This window comes from Numenius arquata, chromosome 2 (assembly GCF_964106895.1).
Source record: "Numenius arquata chromosome 2, bNumArq3.hap1.1, whole genome shotgun sequence".
NCBI lineage: Eukaryota > Metazoa > Chordata > Aves > Charadriiformes > Scolopacidae > Numenius > Numenius arquata.
The window spans coordinates 34,457,724-34,484,653 of record NC_133577.1 but is presented as its reverse complement, the minus strand read 5'-3'; the positions used below and the strand labels follow the sequence as shown (position 1 = coordinate 34,484,653).

At 41.6% G+C, this 26,930-nt stretch overlaps 1 protein-coding gene across 1 annotated transcript; it reads left to right on the top strand.

Moving 5' to 3' along the window:
• Positions 1-1,839: 1,839 nt before the first annotated feature.
• KCNK17 (potassium two pore domain channel subfamily K member 17) lies at positions 1,840-25,014 on the top strand. The gene is made up of 5 exons (XM_074168261.1): positions 1,840-2,055; positions 12,806-12,920; positions 21,918-22,084; positions 22,639-22,807; positions 24,722-25,014. The coding sequence occupies exons 1-5, from the start codon at positions 1,840-1,842 to the stop codon at positions 25,012-25,014; spliced, it is 960 nt and encodes a 319-aa protein (XP_074024362.1).
• Positions 25,015-26,930: the final 1,916 nt, after the last annotated feature.

The window sequence follows — 26,930 nt, the reverse complement described above, 5'->3', positions numbered from 1 at the left end:
AGTGTTCGACTCTGATGTGGAAAAGTAGCACATTGTTCTGGGCAGCTACTACCTGCAGTCCAGCACAGGACAGGAAGCAAACGTCCCTCCAGGCTTACACTAACCCTTTAAGCCTACTCAGCAAGCTCTTCCTCATCCTCAGATTTATTGATACCTTCCAGACAACACCAAAATATCATCGGCAAATATTTGAGCCATTCTCTCTGGAGATGTAAATAGAAGGCTGACACACAAGTGACATTTCTGAGAATACTCAAGAGAATCAGCCATTAGAATATTATATGATTCTGTGAAGATTTGTTGTGAATCATGATCTCACCTCATCCTCACCAAATTCCTTCTAGCATGCACATGCTCGATGTCCTGGATTTCTGCAGTCTTGCCTGTAGTTACAAACCCTGAGTCTCACCTGTAATTTGTTTTATATAATATATCTTTCGTATAAACATTAAATGTTAGATGTTTAGTCTGTAATGTTTCATCATGGTTATACTTAGTAGTGTGCTTTGTATGAAATACCTGATTTTAATGCAGTTAAAACATCAAAACATAGCTCAGATGTGTCTATTTTCTGGTCTTAAATGAAAGAGGAAACTTAAGTATCCTTTTTAGTATCTTTGCATCTTTTCTTTCTCATATATATTTTCATAGAAGGCCTTTTTTCTTTTCCATTTTAAACATCATTAAGTAATGAATACGTTGAAAAGGCAGAGTTAAGACTGAGCAATAAGCAGCATAACTGTTTTAGTTTTTAAGACCATGTTCAGGATGATATCTTTAAACTACGAAATTGGTCTGTCCTTTGCATATTAACTTTTGCATCTAGCCAGTAAAACCATGAGTCAGTTTAAAGCATCTCTAAGAAAAACGTAAATTAGCACACTTCAGGACTGTTCCAGTGTTTAAAGGTATTTTTTTTTTGTAATAGTACAAACACTCCCCTGACACCAAAAAATAGCCCCCCAAAAACCAAAAAACAACCCACCACACAAACCCCAGAAAACACAGGGCAGTATGAGAAGACATTACTATCTGACCCTGTATAAAGGCATCCTGCTCCAAAATTTAGCAGGTTTATTCCCCTTTTTCTTGGTCTGCAACAAAATAGATAAATTACAAACTTTCTATACTCCCAAAGTGATTTGGTTATTTTTTTCTACTGGTGAGAAGACAGAGAGGAAGGTTTGATGCAGTTTTATACAAGAAAACAATTAATCTAACAGGTGTTAAGAACTACCTATATGAAGAAGGGGCTCCCGTCGTTCATAGAAAAACCACAACCAGCGGAAGGAGTCCCTCGCAAGCTTCCTACCTTTACAATTGTTTCTGTCGAAGAGTCGTTATCAGAAACACCTGTTTACTGCCTTTTAAATTGGCTTAGCAGCTGAGTGAAGGAGGATGCTAGGTTTACACAGGCTGCTGGTACGGTGATGTGTAACTAGTACCAGCTGGCTCGATAAGCGCTTCTGCTGCCGGGAAAGGAGACGGGGAGCATCCTTCCCGGGGGCGAACGTAACCCGGTATCCAGATACACGTGGCGCGGCGAAGGGAGCCCTCGGGCGGTTTTGCGTTCCCGAGAAGACAAGTAGGAAGCGGAACGGCACAAGAGGAGGAAGAGGATGAGGAGGGCGGGCTGCCGCAGGGGTAAACGGCCGAACCAGCTACCTGGCTCGGCACAGCCCGTCTCCGGGCTTCCCTCCGCGCCGCGGAGGGTGGGAAGGGGGAGGCGCTGGGGGCCGGCCGGGAGCCCTGCCCTGCCCGGCTCATCGCTCCTCTCATCCCGCGGACGGCCCCGCTTTCGGCGCCGCAGCTTTTCCAGCCCCGGTGGCGGCGGAGCCGATGGTGGCGGCGAGGCGGCATCAGCAGCAGCGGCGTTGGGGGCTGCCGGTGCTGCTGGTGGTCTACCTGAGCTATGTGGGGCTGGGGGCCGGCGTGCTGCAGGCTCTGGAGCGGCCGGCCGAGGTGCGGGCGGCCCAACACCTCCTCCAGCAGCACTGGGAGCTGCTCGCCAACCACACCTGCCTGCGGGGGCCCGCTCTGCGGCGGCTCGTCGAGGTGAGCCCGGGCTCCGCCGGCACGGCAGCGGCGGAGCCAAGCAGCCGCCGGGCTGGGAGCTGGGGGGCAGGCGCTCTCTTCGTGCCGGGGGAGGAGGCCGGTGACAGCAGCAACCCGGCCTCCTGTCTGCCGTTAGTATTCCTGTTTTAAAGGAAAAAAAAAAAAACCAAACCCTCAACTCTTTTCCTATCCGTACGCGCACGCGTCGTCCTGCCCCGAAGCAGCTGCCCACAGCGTGGAAAAACTTTTCTGCTCCGTGGGCAGCTTCCTCGCAGCGGGAGCGGGCAGCGCCGTGTCCCTCTGCGCCGCGGGGCGAGTCGAGCTTTCTGACAGAGGGAAGGTAGGGGCAGATGATTACCTGGGGTTAGTTGCAGGTGGTTTCCCCTTGCTGTTGAACTTATGAAGAATGAATTGTAGCCTATGGCGTCTTACAAGTGGTAAATTCGAATGGAAGGGCTTTTTCGTGGTAAGTTTAATTGTTTTTTATATGTGTCCAACTTATTCAGTTTTCTGCTTGCTATTTAAAGGGATATGGAAAAATCCTTGTAACATAAGTTAGATCCTTAAAATACTTCTGAGGGTATTAACAGGATGGTTGCAAAATGTGGAGCAGGGCCAAATGCAACCTTACTCAAGTACAAGCGGGTGCATTTTATGATATAGATGTGAGCAAAGTGGGATGAACGGGATGTTTCCTTGCTCAGCTTTTGTCTGAAAAAAAAACCTACAGTATTGAAGTGACTTGAATATTGAACCAAACCATCCTCATTCAGTAGGTGATGGTAGTTAAATAGGTACTGCTTGCTTTTGTCTGTCGGCCTGAAAAAGTTGTTGCCAAACAAATAAACAAAAACCCTTGTTCTTTTGTAAAAACAGTGTTTGGTGATGGCTGAAACCTTAGTAGCTGCCCACGGGAGTTCTAAGGACCTAAAAGGGATAAGTGTTTTCAGGATGTTTTTCTTCAGCAGAGAGAAAAACACAGAAACTATCAAATAGATGAATCTTGTCAGGAGTTTCAGCAAGGCTCTGGCAGACAAAATTATGCTGATAACCTATGTTAGGCTCTCATCCCTTAACTTCCTAGGTTGTAAATTCTCTGTGGCAGTCAGTAGTATACTGAAGATAAAATATAAATTTGAGCCCTTGAAAGCTACCGTGATACCTGCTCGTTGCTTATATTATGTGCTGTGTACTGTGCTAGCTGTGGAATATAAATAGACAGAGATATGTGAGAAATACATCAGAGAAGACCAGTCTGGCACTTCATAAATGCAGCTCTAAGCTGAGTTTCATTCAGCACTGGTCCACTGAGCAGTGAGCACTAAGCATCGCCCTTGCTCTGGGGCTGAAAAGGTCTTGCTTGAATGAGAGTAAGGAGGTGCTAGTAGTGGAGAGATGATCGCAACTGAGTACGTAGAAAGGCCTTTCTAATTTCGTTCTGATGGTTTGGTTTACTGTAGGGTGTCCTCTACTAATTCTTGATACTGCCTGGTAGTGGAGAGAACAGGATAGCTGCCCAAATCCCTTCATACCAGACACTGTTACAATATGCTGTGCAAGTACTTAATTGTGACCTGAGCAAGCCCTAGATGAGGAAGTTACAGAGACGTTTTGTTTCATTTTATAGAGTGTCTGTGCATGTCTTTATGCTTTGAGAAACCATAGTCTGAGTTTGAATGGCTTTGTGTGTTATTAAAAATAACTTTCACAGTGAGAAATTATCTTTAAACAGATAATTCACAGGATTGCTTCTTTCATACACTCTTTTCTAATTTCCTGTGTGGCCATTGCTTGGATACTGTCAGCGTGCTCAAAAAATGAGATGCTTTGCTGTGCAGTAAACTGTTATTGCAGTAAATTGCACACAGTTTATCAGGCAGTGTCATCACTGTCTCTCTTCAGATAATAAATTTGTATTCTAGATTATTTGCTAATTAAGAAAGACCTATAAAGAGTGTTTGTGAAAACATAAAGCAGTGTACAAATTTTAATTACTTTGACATTACTGGCAATTCCTCACTGTTTTCTTACAGCTCTTTCATCCTAGATAATTCTAAACTCTGTTTATTTTAAGTGCATAGGGGCCAATAGGGAATAAAATCCCAGTTTGCTAAGCAATGTACGAACGTAATTTTATAATCTGTTTATCACTTAGTTCCTAGTTACCAACTGGGAGGGGAAATCCGCTGTTCCAGCCCTTGAACAGGTGGGGAGCAATAGCGAGGTCCTGCTTTGAGGAGGTAGCAGGAGGGCAAAGTGTGAGGATGGGCAGGAAGAAAGGCAAAGGCGAACAGACAGTGCTGTGGTAGCTGCGCCAGTGAATTCTCATTGAGTAATTTCTAAATTTCTATGGCTCAGGTCCTTTCCAGTGAAGATGTACTTTTCTAGTTCACTAAGAAGATGGAAATAGCAGAGTAACAATAAAAACTGAACAGCAGAGGAGAAAGTGTTAAAAAGTGTGTGCCATGTAGTGGTGGATCCCTGCTTCCTACAGCTGTTTTTGGGGGTGGGTTGTTTTTTTTTTGCCTGAAGGGATGAGCTGGCTCTAACCCTCCAGGATGCTGAACAGTCCCACATTTTCTGAATAGCTGAGGGTACTGCATGCAAAGCTTCGTGTATAAGCAAACTGCATGCTTGTTTGTTTGTACATGTGTGTACGTATATAGGGAAGACAGATTCAGATTTTTATTGGCTTTCCTTACTAGCTATAAATAAGACAGTCAGTGACTTAATCATGAGGAACATCATCAAGAGCAAACAGTTCCTCAAGAACTATTAGGCAACATACAAAGAGGACAATTCCTGGCTTTTATTATAAATATGGTGATGGTATTTACATGACAGAATTACTTGCTGTGAGGTCATACCAAAGGAAGTTTTTATGGTAAGAGTCACAGAAGATGGAAATAGATGCAATGATAAGGCATGTTTCAGGTGACGTAGCTTCAGTACAGTGAAAAATGGTAGCTCCCCTCAGTTAGGGGAAAACAGTAGGTAAGAGTCTCTGTCCAGGCAAAAATTATGTTGGTTCCAGATTTGAGAAGTATCCAGGGAGTGAGGCTGCACACACAAGTGTACTTTCTGTACTGGCATATCTTGTAGAGCCGAGACCCTCTCTGGCTTTTTGGGACCGGTGGGCACCTAGACACACTACCCACCATGATGTGCTTCTAGTGTGTAGGTGTCTCAGTTTTACTGGTGAGGGGTGAATATTTACAGCTGTGCTCCAGCCTTGCTGTCCTCCAAACTCACTGCTCTTCCTGCATAATTTTCAGTGATGCAGGAAATAGTTATACCAGTGTAGCTATAGCTGCTGTACTTTTCAGCATCCCTTTTGTCAGATGATTGCTCATACAGCCAGGCTTGGAACAGTACATTTTCTGTTAGGCTGTTACCACAACATCCTTTTCATACTACCCTTCCTTTTCCATTATAAACTTTTTTGTTATATACGTATTTCCCTGATACAGTTGCTTTCTTTATTTATTATAGTTTTACCCACTTTCTATTATTGTGGATATGTAATGTATTTAAACCCAGTTACTTACATAAACTGGGAAGGAGAAAATGAAAGCTGACCTAAATTAAATAAATATTTTTTTTTTTTGGTCTATCAAGATTTCGGGTGTAGTGAAAAGGACCTAATTCTAAAGCGCAAGCCATAAACTAAAGCCTGCAGGTGCATCTAGATATGGTTATCTCCAGAGTCAACAGCTAGACCTACACAGAGAGCCTCAGTTCATGTTTACAAGAGCAATGAGATCCCATGTGACTGACAGATCCTCATCAATACCTTGTCTTGTGCTGACATTGAACCAGCAGAGATTTGTGCCAGCTGTCAGGAAATACAGCCCTGCAAATACAATATTGGAGATCACCTGTTAGGGAACAGTGTTGGCTCTTGGTATTGTGGAGCAGTGACATCTGTATAGAACTGACTTTAGTAAAATAGCCATTGGCTTGTCACAGGCTGATCCCCTGTGACTGTTCTTTCCAATTTCCTTCTTATAAAAATGTACTACTACTTTGGTGAAGTTATAGCCAATTCATTCTTCTCCAGACCTATTAATTTAAAAGAACTGTGGGTAACTTACCAAGAGTGTGCGTTCTGTGCTTATAATATCCTGTTATGGTATACCTTTGCCAGAAACTGTCCAAGAGAAAATCTTTATAGTATAAGGCAGTAGGCATATAGTATTCTATGAGGCAATAGGCTAGTGCAGTAATGTCAGACTTTCTATAAGGTGAGGAGGAGACCTACTGATGAACTGTTGTTTCTGGTTAGTTGACTCACTCCTAGGTCTTCTGGTCAATGATGTAGTGTATAGTACCTGTGTTTAAAAAAGAGAAGCGGGGTGGCGTGGGGAAGAAAAGGCATCTATTATATATGCTTCTGCCTAAAGAGGTATGTTTGATATTATCAAATTCTCGGCTGGTCTGGCTTAGTGGGAAGTAACAAGGAAGTGTAGCAAGTAGAATTAACTGGTAACTGTCTCAATCTGTCCGGGCAGGTTTGAGACACACTATTAGCTGTGGATATCTGAAGACTTGGGGAGGGAGGTGCCTTCTAAAAAGAGAAATAGTAATTCTTGTCAGTTGTTTGAAGATGTGGGTTAATCTTAAAGGTATACTTGTTCATTTATTCTATCCTTCTTAAATGCAACTAAAAGAAAAATGCTAGAGAAAGAACTTCTCAGTTTTACGAGGATGATGCAATGCAACCTGCTGTGCTCTGTTCCGTAAATTACATAGGCAGCTCCTTTTAGTAGGCCCTACTTATTTCTGTTGCACCCCAGCTCTCAAGTTACTTGTATCACTGGTGTTGGGGAAGCAATTGGAATTCAGCAATGCTTTGTCCCATGAATCATGCGGCAGTTTCTTCCTTGATAAAAGCTTAATTTTCAGAAAAAGTACTAGTGGCTTAGAGTAGCATTGGTTGCAGCATTACTGTACTTCACTACATCTCTTGCTCCTTTTCTGTTGAAGAGCAAGTTTAGATAAATTCTAGACTGTAGTGCAGGCCCAGCCACAGAGTAAAAGTGCTTTTGCTGGTAAGGCTCATGTAGTTTAGAGGAAATACTACCAATTATGTTAGCAAATGGGGAGATTGGGGTGGCAGTTATTTGATCAGGTCTCAGGTTATTCAAGTGACATGAACTTAAGAAAACAGCTGGGTTCCATTGAATTCATAATGCACCTTGTGTCTGCTCTTCTTTTGGTCAGAATTCAGTTAACTTTCCACTTCATGCAAGGACAGGGGATCAGAGCTCATGGTTGGGAAAGGTGTGATTCATAATATTTTTTTTTAATTAATTTGAAGTTAATTAACTTTTATCCTTACAATCTGATGCCAAGGTTAATGTTAACTGTTTTCTTCTGATTCACGTCTGGTATTCTGTGAGATGTAAATTAATGTTTATACACCAACATTGCACAGCATTTCCAGGGCACTACGTTTATGTGAGTTTGTATTCTCATTAAACTAAATGGTAGTTTACAGAACACCTATAACACCTTGGGAACACCTCCTTTCCCTCATTGATAGATTGCGAAGGTGAGGACAGGAAGTGTCTGAAATGAATCAAACAGTTTTCCAGAAGGTATGTACTCCCTGGAAAAGTTGATTTATTTTTTTATATATATGAACAAGTAAATTTCAACTAAATTTGGGAATTAAGTTTCTTATTCCAGTCCACTTGCATGCTTTCTACCTTCCTTGAGAACTGCTTTCAAATACACCTTTGCAGGCAAAAGCAGTGTTTCTTAGTTATCTCATGATTCCTGTGAACCCTGGCCAAAATGCCGTAGTTCAGAAGCACAGAGCAAGGGCAGTGGCTGGAGCTGTGCTTTATAAAAGGGTCATTTGTATGACTCCTTCCATGATACGATGCTCCAGAAAAAAGCGGTTTGTTCCCCATGCCCCCTGCTTCCTGAAATAAGAGATTTTGACCTTGACAGTCAAATTCTTACAGAGATCCTTGGCATGGTCATAATCTCCCAGGGCTTCACTTTACCCCTTTTCAATTTATATCTTGCTGTTTTTATGGGGGGCAGATAGATTAGAATTGGTCTGATTAGTCATTCATATAAAGTTTTTTTTTTTCTTGCTGTAAAGATTATAGAAGGAAAGAGCAGTGTAGTGTTCTGAAGATAGAGATTGCAAGGAAAGCAGTGCCTCAGTTTACGTGTACACATGCATTCAGTCCTTATTGCTGATCTTGAATGCCTTTTTTGAAAGCTGTACCCTTGTCACATGCAGCTGTGACTCACTGCAGAGGTGAAAGATAAAATTTGTAGCTGGTGCTAAGGACTTGGTGATCGGAAACTGCTGCAGCCACAGGCTGAAGGTGGAGGGGCCCACAGGTGATAAGAGAGTTTTAGAAGAGAGGAAGTGGGTAAGCTGAGAAAGCTGGGAGTTGCCTAGAACTGATAACACAGCACTCATGGTAAACGAGAGACTTAGGGGTGTGACTGAAGCATAGAGCAACTCCACAGCAAATAGAAAAGAATGAACCTACCTTTTGCGGGGAAGAAAAAGACCTAGCTCTCAGATGTCAAGAGGGAACTGAACTCTGTAGGCTGAGTCTGCATTAAGCTTCTGGATACTTAAGTGGGTGTCCTGGTAGAATCGGCAACCTCACTTTTTGTGTGTGTTTTTGTTCTTTTCTTTTTTTCAAACTAGACAATAGGAACAAAAGAGCTCTTTTGAGAGTGTAATTCAGCTGGGTGGTTTAATTTTTGCTAGTACGATTGTAACTACATTGGGTTTGTTGGCTCAAAGCTGTATAGATCGGTGAGACTTTTCCAAGATAGATGAGGCATTCATTGTCAATCGCTTGTGGCAGTACAGCCCCAGAGCTGTGAAGGGCTGAAAGGCAGTCAGGCTGAAACAATGATTATTTTATTTTTTAAAATTTTAATTCAACAGGGAAGCAGGGACAATGTTGTGTTTAGATGATTCTGCAGGAAGAATGAGCAATAATTAATCTAATTGATGGTAGAAGAGAAGGAAAGAACAGGTATTGCTGTCTTAAAATAAGTTTGATAAGTCAGAGATATGTTAGATAAGGGAATCAGCAAAAATCCACAGCTTCCTCATGGAGTTACCAGTGAGCTTGAACTAAAGGAGGGAATTCCCTGCAGAAGGATGCACAAAACTAGGCTTTGATTGCACTGGGATATAGTGATCTCACATAAAGTGTGCATTTTGCAAGCATTAGTTTATGGTGTTCATAAGTGAAACTTCAGAGTTTACAGTTGACCAAAAGAGAGCTGGAGGCCCAATTTGGGTATTCCGAGGCATGTTTTATCACAAAGGTAATAGGACAGACATCTATATTTAAGTAGACTACTTTGAATGGAAGTCATGCTGGTTTGTTTTTTTTAATCACCAGCTATGACAATATTTGACCATGCAAGTAAGCTTTGCATGGTGCTATCAAGACATAGAACAGCCTACCTGATGAGAAAATATGGCAGCCTGCTGATAGTTTCATTGACTCACGAAGGACTAAAAATCTGAAATATTCTAATTTATAAATCTTTTAAAGCAGTTAATAGTTTCCATAGAAACTTTTATCTGCAGTTTCAAATGATAGAAGCATTGTCAGCTAGAAATGTTGTAGTTGCTGTGAGCTGTAAATTATTAGCATTTGGGGGGAGGGAATAAGTGCAGAGAAGTGAAACTACTTTTATGTTGTGTAGCTTATCTGTCAGTAGAAACCAAAGTGGAACTGAGTTCTGCCTCCTACTGATCATTTTAACCACCCACCTGTTTCCTTCCTATTCTTCGAGTGGTGCACATGACCTTTCAAGTTCCCAAAATATCAAGCCGAAGCTCTGCAATTTCAAGATCTGTTGTGTTTGAGCAGTTGGTGGTATTGACTGGGGTCTTGGGTCAGGTAGATACCTGCTTTTGAACACTGGATTTGAGATGCTACTTCTACTACTTAACGCATCAGGTTTTGGGGCAGACATCATATAAATTGCTAGCCTAATTAAGAGAAAAAGGAAAATACCTAGGACTTCATCTCGAGATCAATTTGAAGCAAAACAAATGTTTCTGGTTCTCAGAAAGGCAGGCTAAGGAAATTGAGCAGATGTGACCCATTAGGTATGATTCTGTTCCTCTTCAGTAAATCTTGAACCCACAGGCCAAAGTGTGCTTCAGGGTTTTTTTGCAAATCGGAAGCAGAGACGTATTGGATCCTCTTCAATGGGAAAAGTAGGGAGAATTCAGCTGCTCTATTAGAGCGTTTATTAGCCAGGGTTTTCCTGTGTTCTAAGAAAAATAAGCTACTTAAATTTTTCTGTGCAAAAGAGCACTAGCCAAAAGCTGAAGTCTAGGGAAACCTATTAAATTAGGGCAGCTACACACTGGTATCTTCCTGAGTACTCTCTCAGCCTCCAGGAGTTTGCAGTCCAATGACTTCCTGTGCCAGAAGTAATTTCTGTGTGTTAATAGCTATCTATGGATTTCTTTCATGAATCTGCCTCTATGGGTGCGTCTGTAGGAAGGCAAGCTCCATTGATTCTACTGTTCTCAGAAGTATCAGTCTTCATTTTTATCATTGTTGCTGTGTGTCTGAGGTTGATTCTAGATATAATAAAACATTTTTTTTACTTAAAAAAAAAAACAAAGCAAAAGCCCGTATCTTTATCTCTACCCTCTACAAAGCCTCTCCTTTAAGGATAGCATCAGTAGCTTTTTCTTCCTAACAGTAATGAACTTGTCATTTCTGCTGGGAGTATCTGTTTATTCAAGTGACTTTGATTTGCATGAGTATTCAGTGGTCCCCTTATCAGGCTGTGAGAGGTACAGTGGGCCTAATGGTTAATGATGTTATCTGGATGTTTGGTAACAAGATTTAACAAGGAAATGCTTATCCAGAGGCTTACTGCTGAAGGCTTGTGAAGACCTACTGCAAATATGCTAAGTGCTTCTGTCACAGAAAACAGCTGCAAGCTCAGTCCTTGCTCTTTGTAGGTGAGTAATAGTTACATGGCACCTTCCTTCCCATTGAGATGAGTGCAGGATCATCATGCCCTTTAGTGGAAATACTTCAGCCTATCTGCAGACTCTTAAGACAAAAGCTGTATTTGCTGGCAGTAGCATCACCTCAGAAAGTTAAGACAAGGAGTCTGAGATGCTGCACTGTTATAAATCACTGCAAAGCTGACATGGGTGCTCACAACTGCTCAATCTCTTGGTCCTCAACTACGCAGAACGGAAGTGTGCGTTGATGTGAAATTAAATAGTTAATGACTTGGTTACTGCTGTTTGCTTCTCACATGATGTCTTGTGCAGGCTTCTTAGTTCTGCTTTCTGCATGAAGAAATTTCCTTTTCTTTGGGGCAGTTCAGCAACAATTTTACAGTTTTCTCTGGTCCTTAAGTGTTTCTGGCTGTAAAAACTTGTGTGTTGTCAACTGCTGAGCTTGCATCAGACGGGAGACCAGACAACAAATATGCCGCATGTGTAGGTTTTTTGAATCTCTGATCAACCTGATAATAGATATATCTGTGAGCTGGACTGTTGCTGTTGTAGCAGGATATATGTGTTCAAGACCAACTACTTAGAACTGTGGAAATCACGGACTACAGAAGGAAAGTTTGAGAGAATAACAAGCTTTTTATTTTTCAAATGTAACCACTAGTTTCTGGAGGGGGGCAGAAACATACAGGTCAACTGTATTAATTTCCAGTGTCTCCCTTGCCATATGGTTTAGTTCTGGAGTTATGTTACGTTCATGGGGACTATTATTCCTGACTAGGGCATTGTCTGCAGAAATTCATATACTTCTTAAACCTGAGGTCAAGTATTGTCAGAGATCAAGGAGAACAGAAAAAGGTCAGAGCCTGCTTCCTATACAATCTGACAAACCCCAGTGCAGATACCAGCCCTGGGAGAAGAGGCAGGGGGAAATTTTATTTATTCTTGGCTATGCTTTGTGTTGAAGGATAATCAACTCTCAAGGATTCTTGGTCAGTGGGTGTGAAATGTTGATTAATGTTGTTTTAGACACAACTCAGTTCAATGTCATGAACTTTATTGGCATGAGAAGGTATGGTCAGATGTGGGCACTGTTAAGACATCTGATATTTTATTTTGACATAACCTTGCACACTTCAGCATAGTGACTTCCAAGTCTTTCCCAGGCAGATTGAACAGAATCAGGCATCATGCTAATCAGTCCATTTATTTATATTTATAGTCCTGATGTGAGGACCTATTGCCCAAAACTAGTAGACTGGCCATGCTGTGTAGTCTCCATCTCCAACATTACACCATATACATTCTTCCCCAGTACAGGCAAGGGATCTATGTAATTTTCATGTACATGTATATTTGCTGCTTTGGGAATTCTACCATCAGAATACCCCATCTGGAAACACTTTCTTTTCCTAATGAATATGTCATAAGGCAGTCTCAATAACTATCTGGCTAGCCTTTCTGTAGGTAGGTCTTGCCCTCCAATCTCTTCCACATTTACCTGTATGATCTACCATGTGCATGTGCAACTTTCTTTTATTCTGTAGGTGCTCTTTCCTTAGAAAAAAATTGCTGGCTTTTTGCTTTTCTGAATTCTCAACTCTTTGGTCCCTAAGGCACAGGATATCCTCTATTAAAAGGGAAACAGAGTTGGAAGTAATTGTAGTTTATGACTTTACCAGCTAGCACTGAAAATGCCAGTCACATGAACTTGCCATAAGGGGGTTTGTGGGATCTCACATTATTGTCTCTTTGCAGGGTATTGTCCAAGCCTACAAGAGTGGCATAACCCTCCAGGGAAACACCACAAGCCTAGGCAGGTGGGACTTCAGGGGGTCTTTCTTCTTCTCCATCTCTGCAATAACAACCATTGGTAAGAGTTCCCTGCTCTCAGGACCACTTCATAGGTGGGAGAGGAGTGGGAATGAGGACCTATACGATCAGATGCTGAAGTAGTATCACTTCATGGTGCTGCATTGCTCGTACTTTACCAAGCCTAGTGCTCTCTGAGAGGTCTGAGTTGAATTGTGCATTGAAATAAGCTTTCCCCGTCACAAGGAGAGGGAAAAATTTTGAAAAACTCTTAATATTGGCTGTTGACTCTTTAGAGGCTGTTATTACATACCTGGATACATGAAACAGTTCAAATGAGTCAAGTTTCAGCATCAGAGTAATGCAAAGCCATAAAGGAATGACCAAAATAAGACCAGGGAGAGGGCGGGGGGAAGAGAATGGAAATAATGAAATGTATTTAGGTACAGTGTTACTTAAGGCATATTCTATTAATTATTGTCAGTGCATGTCTGCAAAACCATTAATAACTTGCGCTGGCATCTCTTTCTTACTGTGTGACCCGGTATTATGAAAACCATGGGGTGAGAATATGTGGAGATAGTTGTTGAATATCAAAAAAACCCCTACAGGTTTCCTGATCTGTGTTGAATCTGTCAACTCTCTTCAATTTCAAATACCTTTTAGATTGAGGATTTTCTTTGTGCACCCAGGTGGGGCATTTGTTTGATTTCTGTTATTGAAGATGTGTTGATTTCAGAATGCTAAGCCCCAAAACGAGACCTCTGTGAGAGGAGGGTTTTTTGTGGTGTGGAAGTCTCCAAACCTTCCTGTGACTCAGTACATCTTTCTGCCCTGCTCTTCTGCACATGTTTTGTCCTGGTTGGGGGCTATGTTTGGTGTGTTGTACTACCAGGTACAGGTTGTACCAGATGATGGCAGTGGAGACTCATTAGACAGGGCTACACAGGCTGTGGGTTTCCAGCATAGAGCCTGGGCAGTTCCTTCCAGCTTTTAGTACAAAGCAACATCTGCTCAGAGCTGCTTTTTCTGCCTCTGTAGTTAATCCTGATTAGTTTCTAAGCTGTCAGAGTGACTCTGTTTTACCACAACCAATTTTAAGTTAACCACATTGAGGAAGAATCAAATTTGTCATGTTAAAATATAAGGGGTTTTGTGATGCTGGCAGAGGTCTAGACTAAACATTTCTGGCTGTTACTAAGCTACTTTTTTTCCTTTTAAGTAAACTCCTTGCCCTGATGGCTGTGTGTATGCAGAATAACTCGATAGCAGGGAGCAAATAAAAAGAACCAAATATTACAGCTGTCTATATCTCACTGTTTTAAAGCTGATGCTGTGACTGTAGGGGCTTATTCATGATTTTTCAATTATGAAGCTGAGAATGCTGTATAATTCACCTCTAGCAAACAGCTTCAGACAACTGGGTGCTTGATTTCATTTTTTTTTAAGTTAATTGTTAATTGCATACAGGTTAGTATCTTAACACTGTTGATAACAGTATGTTGTAGAAGAGCAAAATACAGATGACCTCACAGAGCCTCACCTTGAGTCTATTTCCCATCCTCTTCATGCAAATTCTTGACATAGTGGCTGGTGCAGGCTTATTGGCCCAGACATCACTGCATGACTGAGAAGGATAATTGATGATGTCAAGTAAAGAGACAAGGTCCTTTCCAAAGAACTTCATTAAGTTCAGAGGACTGATTCACAGTGGGAAGCTTCATGTACAAGGCATGGCTATAGGATAAACGACACAGTTGTCAAGGTTTTTTGATAAGGGTTTGTTGAGATTCTTGTGCCTTAGATGGCAAGGAAGAGCTTATCCCAGGCGGTGAGTATGGAACCATTGAAAATGGGTCCAGCCTCACAAGATTAATGTATAGGAGTTAAACAAAGGCATCCTGGCTAATGAGTTCAGAAAGAATAGAGTTAAAATGGCAATGGGGCAAAAAAGATTCTGAGGAATTTAGGGATACTACATAAAGACTTTGAAGAATCTGGGTGGACTCTACTCCACGTGTTCAGGCTGCTGCAGGTCTTTCTTTGTCCTGTTTGTCTTCCATATTCTCTCTCTGCAACTAGTGCTATTCATGCCTTGCTGGCCTCTTAAGAGATGTAATGTCATTGTGGCTTTTGCATCAGCTATTTCTTCCTTAATCTTCTCAAACAGTTCTGCTAAAGCCATTATCACATCTACTTTTATTACTTTCCTTTATGAGATGCTCTTTCCACTCCGTCAGCTTCTGTTTTCTGCTTTAAGCCCCGTCCAGCAGGCTTGGGCTGTTTCTCAAATCCTCACCAGAACACTGTCTCACCGGGAAAGGGTTACTTCTTTACCGATTAGCACCAAATGAGGGACACTTGCTTCTTTCCTCACCGATACAGTTTGAATTGCCATGTCTCCTGTTGCAGTATCTTCTGTGCTGTACCCTTCTTCCATTTAAATGACAGCCTCATCTATTTCCAGTGGTGATTAAAAGCAGTTTGCAAATTTTACTTAAAAAGCAAAGCTAAGGTCTAACTTGCAGGATGGACACACTTGATACCCTAATCCCAAATGTGTATGAACCAAAATCTGTTGTTTAAGGAAGTGCCCCAAAGCATATGAAGTTTCTGGTCAATCTCATGATTTGAATGAAACTGCATTTATAACTTTTGATCATGTGGGATGGGCAGCCCTGGCCTTCTGCTGATTCCTTCTCCCCACTGTTATGCCTCTGTGGTTTCTTCATTGCTGTTTTACATGTCATGTCATCCCAGATCTTGTGTGTTACCTCATTTTCTGCAGTTGTTTCCATAGGACCACTCTCTTCAATGCCTTGAAGAATCATCTTCAGAGTTCCTTTAGAGCTGTAGTACTAAACATGATTCAAGAAAGAGAAGTTAGTTTGCTGCCAGTTTTATTCCTCAGATGTCTTTGTCCCTTGTTGACACAGGCTCTCTGTGTTTACTCTCCTCCTAGTTAATTTAGACTAACAGGGCAGAGGTCAAACCAAGTTCAGAATGGGGCACAAGATGAAAGTTCCTAAAGTCAAAGCACCTCAGGGTGGTGTAAATTCAGAGAAGGTGCTACGGAAAGGATTTGTGATGAGACTGAGGTTGTCTATGCTAGCCCAAGAGTAGAAGGAAGAGTATTATCCTCTCTAGCCTGAACATCCTCCTCTCTTGGGTGTGTGCTGCCTTCCCACTTTCTGCTGGCAAAGCTTAAGTACTCATTTGTATGAATTTCAAAGGCCCTTTTTTAAAACATAAGGTAGAGTAGTAAAAGCAAGTAAGCGATCTCACAGTGAAAAAAGGAAGGGGAATACCTTACTCCTGTACTTCCCTTCTCTTGCTAACACAGTAAAATAGTTCCTAACAGCAATCCCCCAAAGGACTGAGGGGCAAAGAGTAGGCTACTGAGTGAGGGGTGGTATTTAGTACATTGTTACAGACACTTAGTGTGTTGCCACAGATGGTTCCCATGGGGAAAAAACAACAGGCTGTAAAGTCCTGGCAGTACAGGGCTTTGGGCCAGCTAGAGTTTCTCTAAGCACCCTCTGTAGTGCTGCCCAGAATGTGGCGGAGCTCCTGAGAAACTGCCAAGTTTCTGCCCATTGCTGGCTGATAGTCTATTGGGAAATCTGGTTAAAGCAACTTGATGTCTCAAAGTAGTTAAAACATGGAGTAAGAGCCTAGGGCCACATTGACATTTGAATCCTGTGAACCTCAGGTTTGTGTAGGGGAGTTCTCTGCTGAGGAGCCCCACACCTTTGATGCATTGATCTTTTTCTTGTGCTGTGGCAGCTGGCAGAGCTGTTCTACAGGCTTGCCCAAGGCGGACATGACACAATGGTCTGTGGGAGGTCACTGGTAGGTAGATGTGGGGGTAGCACTCACAACAACATCCTCTGAGATGTCTCCTGAGCACTAGCAAATTTGGCCTGCTTTTCTGACTGCATGCCATCTCGCCCTGTTGAGACTAAGCCCACTACACAGCTTCCGCCATATACATAGTACAAATGCAACGAATAGAAGAAGACTGCAGTATACTCATCCCAAGTACTTTTCTGGCCTTTTACTGAAGGAGTGTGCAACCAAACGTTGTTGTTGCCTGGAACGTCTTAGTGTTAACATTGTTAAATAACTCTGTTCAAACATGTTTTTCAGCCTACCAGGCTTAGTTATTGGTCTCTACTTCATCACAGCACCAGCTACAATGAATAGTGATGTGTGCCTCCTATGTGTGCCCTGATTCAACCTGCCAGAGTCCCAGTGAGCTTTTCTATATAAGACACAGTTCCTGAGATTCTGCCACACTAGCTTTTAAAAAAAAAAATTGTTAATTTTGGCTTGCTCTTTTCATAAAGCTGAGATGCCAATGCAGGTACTGGGGCTGCTTGTGTCTGCTGAGTCCTATTTCTGCCTCTGACACAATTGGGAGCCCTTAGAGAAGTCATCATTCATGGGGGGGTGAATTGGAAATAACTGACTTCCAATCTGAGGTGTTTTGAGCTCAGTGACTATGTCCAGCTGGCAAGTATTCCTGCACTTAGAGCAGGCTTGGTGGGTATAATGTGAAATCTCACAAGAAGCTTGAGAAGCCAAGCACGTTGTGTTGTGTAGCTAGTGCTCATGGAGACATTCAAAAATATGAGGAAGAATAGGAACCCCAGACTTGCTAATGTTCAGTTGAATGTAGATGATACCAAATGACCTTTGAAATCCTAATGCTTATAAGGATCATAGGATAATTTGGGTTTCCTGGGATGTCAGAAGGTCTCTAGTGCAACCTTCTGCTTAAAGCAGTCAGCTATGAGATCAGACCAGGTTACCAAGGGCTTTATCAGAGACACCTTCCAGCAAAGATGGGCCCATGTTCACACTTTCAAGACCAGACAAACATATTTTAAGGTTGTATGAGTAATCGATAGGCCTGTTTGTTTGGGTTTTTTTCTCCACTTTGTCTGCTGAATTACGAGATGACATCTATTCCACCTAAACTAAATTTTGAATATTTTTTTTTCTTCAATGCAACATTTGAATTCATCATGAAGAAAAACTTTTATTTAGCCCAGATTAAAACATTTAGGTTACTTGCAAGGAGCACAAGGGAAAGAAAAGTTTATAGTGTCTGAAAAGTGTTAGAGGAGGAGCCAGTGGTGGGAGTGGCTCCATAGTTTGAACACTCCTTGAGGGTGTAAGACAGCAGTGTGCAATTTCCTCCTGTGTCTGAGGGAACACAAGTGTGGCTCACTGGAGATCATCCCAACTGCCAAGTGGAGCATCTTTCTCTGAGTATGTAAATGTGTAATGCAAAATAAAGTAATTCTAGCACTGGCACCCCCCTATTGAACTGCCCAGTGGCCCTGTGGATCAGACACTTGTGTTAGGCACAGCATCTGGCTCCCAGGCTTTGCTGAGTGTCTGGGTGTTCAAGGCAAAATACTGTCAACAAGAAAATTCTGTAAATTTGGGATTAGGTCATGCCTGTGGGAAGTGATGGCTTGTGTCCATTCAGGTAGGAGGAAAGAATTAAACTAAACCACCCCAAAAATGTGTTTGCTCAAATCACTGATAAAGTTACTGGTTAGAGAAGTGACTCTTCCTCCAGCATTTTTTTTTTTTAAATCTAATTCTGTTTCTTCCCCACAGTTGAAATTTGGTGAATTTGCAGATGTTTTTCAGCCTGTGATAGAGACATTTTTTCATTCTAAGCACTTTTAGCTTAAAATACTCTTGTACTCTTTTATGTCCAGGCAGTGAGAACAGGAGCCAAACAAACCTCCCATTGTGGGCAGCAGGAAGTAGCAGTTGCCTCAGCTGAACCGGGGGCATTGCAAGTAGAATACTGTCATGCGAATGAAGAGATCTTTTATTACTAATCTATTAATCGCACATCGGTCATCTCCTCATAGCAGTCTGCAGAGCCTGTGAATCCCTTATGTACAAGGATGTAATAGTCAAGCAGGAAAACAAAACTGAATTTACTTAATATGTGTAACAAGCACATGGGTTAACACATGTGGATATGAACATTTAAAAATAATGCCACTCTTATTTTGCCTCTTCTAAGGAAGATTAAGTTACACTGCACTTTATTTCAAAATGAGAGAAGCTACACAGACATTTAATTCAGCTGCTTCAGTGAAAATGCTTACACTTTGACCTCTGTGCAGTTTTTGGTGAGCAGCCCTTGGTGTCTGTTGGTGCAGACATGTCCCAGGTGACATCCCAGTAGCAGGCTCATGAAGGATGCATCAGTGCAGTTTTAGTCTTTGAATTTGGTTCATATCTTCTGATGTATAGCCCACTGTGGTATAAGACACTGGTTACCCTCATTCCATTTACTGAAGAGGGTAAGTCCCATTTACTCATTCCTGCTTGAGTTTTATAACAATTGAGGTTTATATAAAACTCAGTTGGCACCTATTTGTCCAGTCCAAAGGCAAGAGTGTGTCATCAGTCAGAATTAAATTGCTAGCCATTTTGCATTATTTTGTATTAGTATCCTGTGCTGTTTGATCAAACTTTGTATCTTGTATAAAAAGCTAATGGGACACGGCTTTTTGGCATATTTACAGCAACTGCTCACTAAGTCTTCAGGAAATTATCTTGAGTTGCTGAGCCCAGGGGAAAAGGGAGCCAGATAAATCATATGCAAAGCAGATCTGGTGTTTAGTGTGCTGGGCTTACTGTACACATTGGACCTTATTACATCATTGAATTTGCTGCTCTAAATTAACTGTAATGTACAGCTTAACCTTAAATACTCTCCGATCAGCACTATGTGGGGTCCCCAAAATGCTCTAGGCTGCTGTGCTTCACACAGTGACTTGAGATCATGCATCCTTCTTCCTCTTATCTGATATTTTTCTCCAGAGACTGGATAACCAGGAAAGCTATGGGAAAAAGAACTGCCCAAGCCATTGCACAGTCTTTTTAAACTTGATCTAGAAGGGAAAGAAGGAAACAAACAACAACAACAAAAAAATTAAAACAAATCAAAAAACTCAGGGAGTGGCTAGCCCTAAATGTATGTGACTCATGGTCAGACTCTAGCCTTACAGTAAATGCCCACCTCCTGGATCCAGACTAGCCCAAAAGACACGCAAATTCCATAACAGATAGAAACTGGAACCAAGTCAATGAAATGTAACACAGCCAGTGTGAAGCAAATCACACCAGGCACATATCCTTTACGTTCACTTTGATGGGATCATCTACCAGATGTACTTGCCTGCATGCCTCTTGTGTATCACACCTATAAGTCTAGAAATGGTGAATACTGGCAGAATTCAGTGATTATATGGGGGGAGGGGGGGGGAAGGTGTAGGCAGAGAAAGGTGTGTAAACATTGTGGAGCTGCTCATAGGTGAAGAACATAGCACTGGAATCAAGGCTGTTGTGTATCTTAATTTAGCCCCTTTGTCTGTATTTCAAAACAACCTATAGTTACTTAAGGGCACCCCATTCTTCCCAGGGGATGCTCTGCACCCTCCCAGGGACAGGCTGCTGGGTCTATCACTTTGGAAGTACATTATGTGTTACCTCATGCATTAAACCCTGGGGCTCACAAATCATTCAAGCCTAAAATTATTGGACGGAAAGTCCTCCAGATAGGAAGATTTTTGAATTTGTGGGGGTAGGAATGAAATGAAAGGACAGTCTACATACTGTGAAATAGTTTGCTGCCAGACTTTTTCCTGGGAGTAGTTTGCCAGTGCACGTGCATAATCAACTATTTGTGGAGTTGTCCATGGCAAGACCTTTTGTCAGCACAAGACTTGGCACAGAATGTGTAGATATCCCAAGCTCAGAGTGGCACAGCTTTCTACGTTGTTGGTCAGTGTCTTACTGCAGCTGTTGTGGAACAGAGGTTACTGAAGGGCGGGGACTCATCTAGTCAGCTGCGGATTTTTGTGCTCTCACCTTACATACAGAGCCCAGCCCTTGGACCTCTCCCTCCTGGGGGCTGCTCACTTGTCCTGGGGCTATGCCACCTACAAGAGTGGTAGTGAGGCATCAGTGGTGGGAGCACCTCTGTGCTTGTACTGAGCCAACAGTCGGATGTCGCTGGGAGGAAAGATAAGCTTTGCCAGGTTATGTCCATCTTGTATGTGGACACACACAAATCTCTAATGAGTGGAGGTGGTTTTGAAATGTAGTCACTGGCTGTTGAAATGTTCGTCATGTGCTAGTAGTTCCCCTGTCTTAAAAAGCATCCTGTGGAAAAAAAAAAATAGTAACACCCAAGTTAAATCTGACTTTCCTGTGGCATAAAACACTTGAAGTTACAGAATAACAAGTCTGCAAATTTACAGGACATCTTAAAAAGAAAATGTGGGGAATAAAGACAAATAGCACAGCAGAGGTGTTGAAGCCATGATGGTCTAAGGGTACAAGCAAGGCTATGCTTGCAGGGCAGTACCTTTTATTAGACCAATTCAGATGATTAGAAGAAAGAGGCAAAATTTCAAACACTTCCTCCCCCCCCTTAGGTCTGAAATTGAAGTATTTTACTCAGGTTAAATATAATTTCTCCTTGTTTATTGACTATAGGCAAACATTTTTATAATTTAAGCATAAGGTGTATTTGGTACTTGTGGTGCAAAGAGGAGTGTAAGCAAGCGGGTAGTGTTAAGTTCACTAGTCTTGTGGGACAAAGGTAGAAAAAGGTTGTTATAATTAAAACACTATTGTTATGATTCAGAGACCATCTGACAACCAAGATCATTTACCAGTAAACCCTATGCCAACAATGCTTACAAAAACTCAACTAAACGGAAGTTTTGCATTTACGTCAGATCCCAGCCAGGACAGTGGGTAGGGGAGAGGAAATCCACTGGTAAATGGAAAAGGAACTAAACAAAATTGGCAGGGAAAGAAATGTTATTTTCCAGCCTACAATAGGATATGACAAACAATGGATGTAACTTACAGTTATTTATAAAAACGGTCCTTTTGGGGCAGTGACCTTCTGGTCTGACTTTTGTAGAAGATGGAGGTTCACCCCTCCAGGCGAGGGAGGGCAAGCAGAGAATATTTTAAATTTAACACCTCGTTCCTTTCTGCCTAGGCTATGGGAACCTGAGCCCCAACACTGTGGCTGGTCGAATCTTCTGCATTTTGTTTGCACTCTTTGGGATCCCCTTGAATCTTGTACTTCTGAATGAAATTGGGCAGCTGATGCTGTTGGGGGTCCAGCATTTTGCCCATCGCATAGAGGAAGTGTTTCACTGGCAGGTAAGCAATGTGGACAGGTACATCTCACCCTCAAGTTCAGGAAAGAAAAGACGGAAATGGGATCCTCTGAGTCACAAGGACAGCCTGCCTACCTATTTGGCCAAAAAGGCAATAATACTCAGGAATAACTGGAAGCAAATAAATTTAGTTTATGACATCCCTATGAGGTGTCAGATAAGGTTGTTTATTAATTGAGGGAACTTCTGTGATAAATGACTTCCCCTACAGCAACAGAAGTGCCAGAACCTTAGAGACATGCACAGTCCTAGAATATCTGGTCTGTTTATCATCAGTCATAGTTAGAATTGCACGTGTAAGTTACATGGGAATATTTATGGAATAGGCTTTAAATTTATGAATTTAGGACTTAGGAAGGTGATGACCAGTTTGTGTTGACTGGGAGAGACGCACCATTTATTCTAGTAGAATGTCATGAATGTTTGTGTGTTTGTGTGGAGTCCAGCATCACCTTCAACCAGAAACCGAGCTGGATTTTTTTCTGCCACCCATCTTGAGACAGTGTCTTCTCTTTCTTTTTTTCCCCATTTTACCAGAAAAAAGCTTCCCTCCTGATTAAGACTGTTGCACTGGTAACTGGCTTGTTATTGTTCCTCCTGCTACCTCCCTTGTTGTTCTCTGACAAAGAAGGCTGGTCTTATGAAGAAGGCTTCTACTATTCCTTCATTACCCTCAGCACTATAGGGTTTGGAGATTATGTGATTGGTGAGTAGTTCACATTTTGTTGCTTTCACCTTCTAAACATCAAAGCCAAATGTGTGGCCTATAAAGCTCCCAACTTAGCAGTTTTACACCACTAGCAATCCACAGACCTGATGATAAATATGTTGTGTTGGGCATTTGACAGGTTGGAGAAGACACAATTTCTGAGATAGCGATGCCACATGTGGAAGAACAAAGAAATCATTTCCTGGTCAATGAGTAATCTTCCAGCATTCATGTGATCTGACCCTTGAATGACTACACCACCAGACTGGGGTGCTACATTTTTAATCACAGCAGTCGCTCGCTGGTGGCACACCTGGTGCACTCCAGTGCATTGGGAGTGATTAGTTTTAAGCAGATGCTACTCTGCATCACCACTAACAGTAACCATTTCCTCTGTCAAAACCCAGAAAACTGCTTTCTAAAAGGCAGCTTAAGTCATTAGGTGTAGACTGTCAGGCACCAGGCACAGACTTGTTTTGGTTGCCAAAACCCTTTGCCAGAGGAAATGGGTTTGGACCCACGCCCGATGCGGTTGCTGAAACACAGGACACACCTTTTTGATAAAGATTTGCTCATTAAAAACAAATTGATTATAGAAACACATGCACCCTTGAATCCCTGGGAGACAGACTAAAACACCTTATTACAGATTCTTTATTTTCTTTTCTTCATAGCGCTTGCTTGATGCTTTGACAACTAAGTGGCGGTTAACTTAGGACTTGTCTATAACGCGTCAAAGTTATGACAAGATCTTGTGTAGGCACATTAGAATGAGCTGGAATCAGGTTGGCTTGGGTAAGGGTAGCCAGATGGAGCTTAACAAAAGCTAGCCAGCTCAGCGTTTCCCTATGCTGATTTTATATATTTATGATGTTGAACTCTTCTGCTGCAGCAACTTTGCATCTCTCAGTTCCTGATATCTAACTTTGAAGCTCTTCTGTAGTATACCTCCCACTTCCATGCATACCTTCATCTGTATGGTACCTTTGTGACTGGCATACTGCCATAGGTATGCTAGGTACATATAACTGAATACATCAGTGCCCTGCAGTGTGTAGAGGCCAAACCATTTTGGCCTTACAATCCCGTGTTTTTGATTTATGTCTCAACTTAAAAATGAGCAGGACCAGGGCATGGGTTCAGGTGACTGTCACTATTTTTGTGACTGTCACGTTTTTTCCCCACTAGTGTGATCTCTGGCACTGTTCTGTGTCACGTAAATTCTGGGGTATATCACGTGTCAGGAGTGATGTCTGATGACCATTTTGGACATAGCTGCTCCATTTTGGGGGAAATATAAGCCAGGCTAAGGTATGTCTCTGTGGAGAAAACATTCTCTTTGGAAGCCCCAACTAGGCCTTCGCTCTTGTTTTCATTTTTTATTTAGAACCAAAAATATAGCTTTGCTCTAAAGGGATCACAAAGTACCTAGCTGAGTAACCAGACAGCGGCAGCATAATTTCACGCTGTCTTTCAAGGTTTGGTTGTTCTTTGAGCTTTTAGGACTGCTCAGGCCCCTTCCCTCTTGCTCGTAGGGAATCGCTTGCTTATAACTGGTCTAACAAGGTACATAAACCAGTACATAAAACCTATTTATCTCTGCCTGCAGGGGACCCCTGTTGCATACTAATACAATATTGTGATGCTGAGTGATAAGTAGAGAAATTAAACTGTGCGCTTAAATGTAAATTTCACATTTATTTTTCTTTCTTATGGGTAATCTTTACAATTCCTAGGGAGTTCTAGGCTGTTGCTGACTTGTCAGGAAACACACTTGTTTACAATGTCTGTTCATGCTAAGTAGATGGCATACTCACATCTTAGATTTCTGCTGTCTTTGCTTTACATATAATGTCTCCTTTGAGGCACTCTTGATCCAATCTAGAAAAGTTTTGGGTGATTCTCTTGTAGGGATGAACCCAGACCGCACCTATCCAGGCTGGTACAAGAATGTAATCTCTCTGTGGATCCTCTTTGGGATGGCGTGGCTAGCACTGGTTATCAAACTTTGCATCAACTTTCTAGAGAGCTCCAGTGACTTCTGTCAGTGCAACAAGAGCACAGAGATGGCGGAAGACTTAATGGATGGCAACAAAAATAGTGCAACGGGACTTCACAATGTGGAGATCTGCAATGACAAAGACACAAAAAGAAAAGGACCAGATGAATCTCACAACTACACAGCTCCTACAGAAGCACTCTAGTGAAGAAACATACCCTTGGGATCCTTTAAGTTTTAGTGCACTGGAGACGCACCACTTAGAAATGTGGCAATGGAGCTGCCCTGACGTTCATTTGGGGTGAAAGCTTGCTTATTGAGTTTGAAATGTTTCTATTCCGAATTGAGCAATGACAACAAAATGTTTCATTTGCAGCAGCACCAAGAATTACCAGTGAGATTCTTAGCCAAAATTAGATTTACAGAGATATTACCTACCTTCTCGTCTCAATATATGAGGTAAACTTTGACATCCATACACAACACTAGCTGTTGTCCTTCTCTTTGTATGCAAAGTTCTTGTAGCCTCTAATTGTGCTTATGGCATTTTGCAAATACCACAATTAGAAAAACAAGTGCCACTTACTGCAGGAAATACTGCATGTTGCTAAAAGACTTAATGAAATGCACTATTTAAAGCCACCTGGTAGTCACTGCAAATGTGCTCTACCACCTATATGCTTGTGCTTGCCAAAGGCGTAACATGCTTTTGCTCTCTTACATGGAGGCCAATGAGGCAGAGCCTGTAGAGGTGCCTATAGAAACAGATCATTCTTTTTTTTTTAAAAAGAATTTTCTACATCAGAGGTCCACTAATACTAAAAAGAAACTAGGTAGTTAGTCTATTCCTTATTCCTGAACTTATGTATGGATCATCCTTTGTAAAGTATTATATAGACCAAATGTCATCAGCTAAATGTGAAAGTTCATTTAAGATAGAATTCTATTTTGCCACATCTTGGAGGCTAGAAAAGGAGGACTAGAGGCAGTTTTAAGTGCCTGTTGTTCCAATGTTATCCCATGGCCAATGTTAGCAAGGGCTACTTTCATCCAGAAACAGACTGAAGAACCTTCAATTGTGATCAAGAGATACTATTCTGGTGAATTTCTAATGTCATAAATGGTGTATCTGTTCTAGCTAATATCTCTTATAAAAGTACAACTGTCTTTTGATCTGTGGAGTGCCAGACCTGCTTATTTGGCCTGTGTCAATCATGAAACAGAACTGTTTAGGGTTGTTTTTTTATTAATTCCATTAAATTCTCAGGAAACTTTTGATAAGTTATGCCATTTATAAAGGACCAACAGAGTCTAACTCCTGCTGCCGTTTATATACCCATATTTAATCATCTTATTTTCTTACTCCTGATGTACTGCTTGCATCCTAGAGCATTAATTTTAAAAACTTGACCATAGCAGTAAACCAGAGCGAAGCATTTGGGTGAGCCTTCAGCTTCTGCATTGGACGAATATTCCACATGGACAGTGGAGAAACGACTGAAAACACAGTCTGTTGGAGTATGGGACTCAGGAATTAGAAATATCCATAGCTGGATTCACAGAAATTGAGTGAAAAGTTTATGGTCTTCAGGAACACAAGTTCTGGAACATGTATCGTGAAAAAGTATTTCCAGGGTAGGCCAGTCTGCTTGTTGATATGTGGTGGAACTGATTACAGGAGAAAATGCAGGAAAGAAATCTGCTGGATGAAATTTAGTCTGTCAGCCTTTTGCTGACTCTGTAGTCATAAATGTTTTCTCAAATACTGTTTCAATAGGCAGCAGAGATAAGAAAGGGAGGTAATGGAAATCTCAGTTCATAGTTGGGAAACTGATGCAAAATAAATGCATTTCAATTTTTTGAACATTGGGTAATTTCTTTATGCCTTTAGCATAAAGTTTTCTGTTTCTTTTGTGTTTTGTCTAGTTTATTTTCACTGATGGATACACAAAGTAGGCTTTACTAATGTTCATAATGGGCTGGCCTACAGTAAGACCAAAGTGTATTTAAACCTAAGTGAATCACAATTCCACAGCATAAAATGTGAGATCCTTTTATGCATATCCTTTTCACCTTCTTTCAGGTGCAAAACTTAGTAAATATGACTGTATCATAAAATCT

Coding starts and splice junctions, on each gene's coding strand:
- KCNK17 (XM_074168261.1), top strand. CDS start 1,840: ATGGTGGCGGCGAGGCGGCATCAGCAGCAGCGGCGTTGGGGGCTGCCG. Junction 2,056..12,805: donor CTCTGCGGCGGCTCGTCGAG/GTGAGCCCGGGC, acceptor GTCTCTTTGCAG/GGTATTGTCCAAGCCTACAA. Junction 12,921..21,917: donor CTCTGCAATAACAACCATTG/GTAAGAGTTCCC, acceptor CTTTCTGCCTAG/GCTATGGGAACCTGAGCCCC.